Source organism: Acanthisitta chloris, unplaced genomic scaffold (genome assembly GCF_000695815.1).
Source record: "Acanthisitta chloris isolate BGI_N310 unplaced genomic scaffold, ASM69581v1 scaffold2777, whole genome shotgun sequence".
NCBI classification, from domain to species: Eukaryota; Metazoa; Chordata; class Aves; order Passeriformes; family Acanthisittidae; genus Acanthisitta; species Acanthisitta chloris.
This window is the reverse complement of record NW_008683029.1, coordinates 14,637-14,973: the sequence shown is the minus strand read 5'-3', so window position 1 is coordinate 14,973 and position 337 is coordinate 14,637. Positions and strand designations below refer to the sequence as shown.

The following is a 337-nucleotide window of genomic DNA, read 5'->3' as shown; positions in this document are numbered from 1 at the left end:
GAATGCCATATCTGCTCTTCACCTGCCCCAAGGTGACACTACTAACTCATTATCCCTTTATGTCTTCCCCCTTGTGTCCAGCTGGTGAAGACGGCAGAGCTGGACCCTAGACAGAACTACCTGCTGGGATTTCACCCCCATGGGGTGCTGGCAGCAGGAGCCTTTCTCAACTTCTGCACAGAGGCATCAGGCTTTTCCTCACTCTTCCCAGGCATCACCCCACACCTGATGATGCTTTCCTTGTGGTTTCGTGTCCCATTCTTTAGGGATTACCTAATGAGTGGAGGTAAGGAGAATGGGCCAACACCTGAGACAAGTGATGGGATGGGTGGGAGCT

General features: G+C 52.5%; 1 protein-coding gene across 1 annotated transcript in view; it reads left to right on the top strand.

Moving 5' to 3' along the window:
- Positions 1 to 337, top strand: part of MOGAT2 (monoacylglycerol O-acyltransferase 2) — a 22,338-nt gene that overhangs the window by 17,583 nt on the left and 4,418 nt on the right. The window contains exon 3 of the mRNA XM_009078740.1: positions 82 to 286. Within this exon, the coding sequence (XP_009076988.1) occupies positions 82 to 286 (205 nt within the window). The remainder of the gene's footprint in view (positions 1 to 81; positions 287 to 337) is intronic.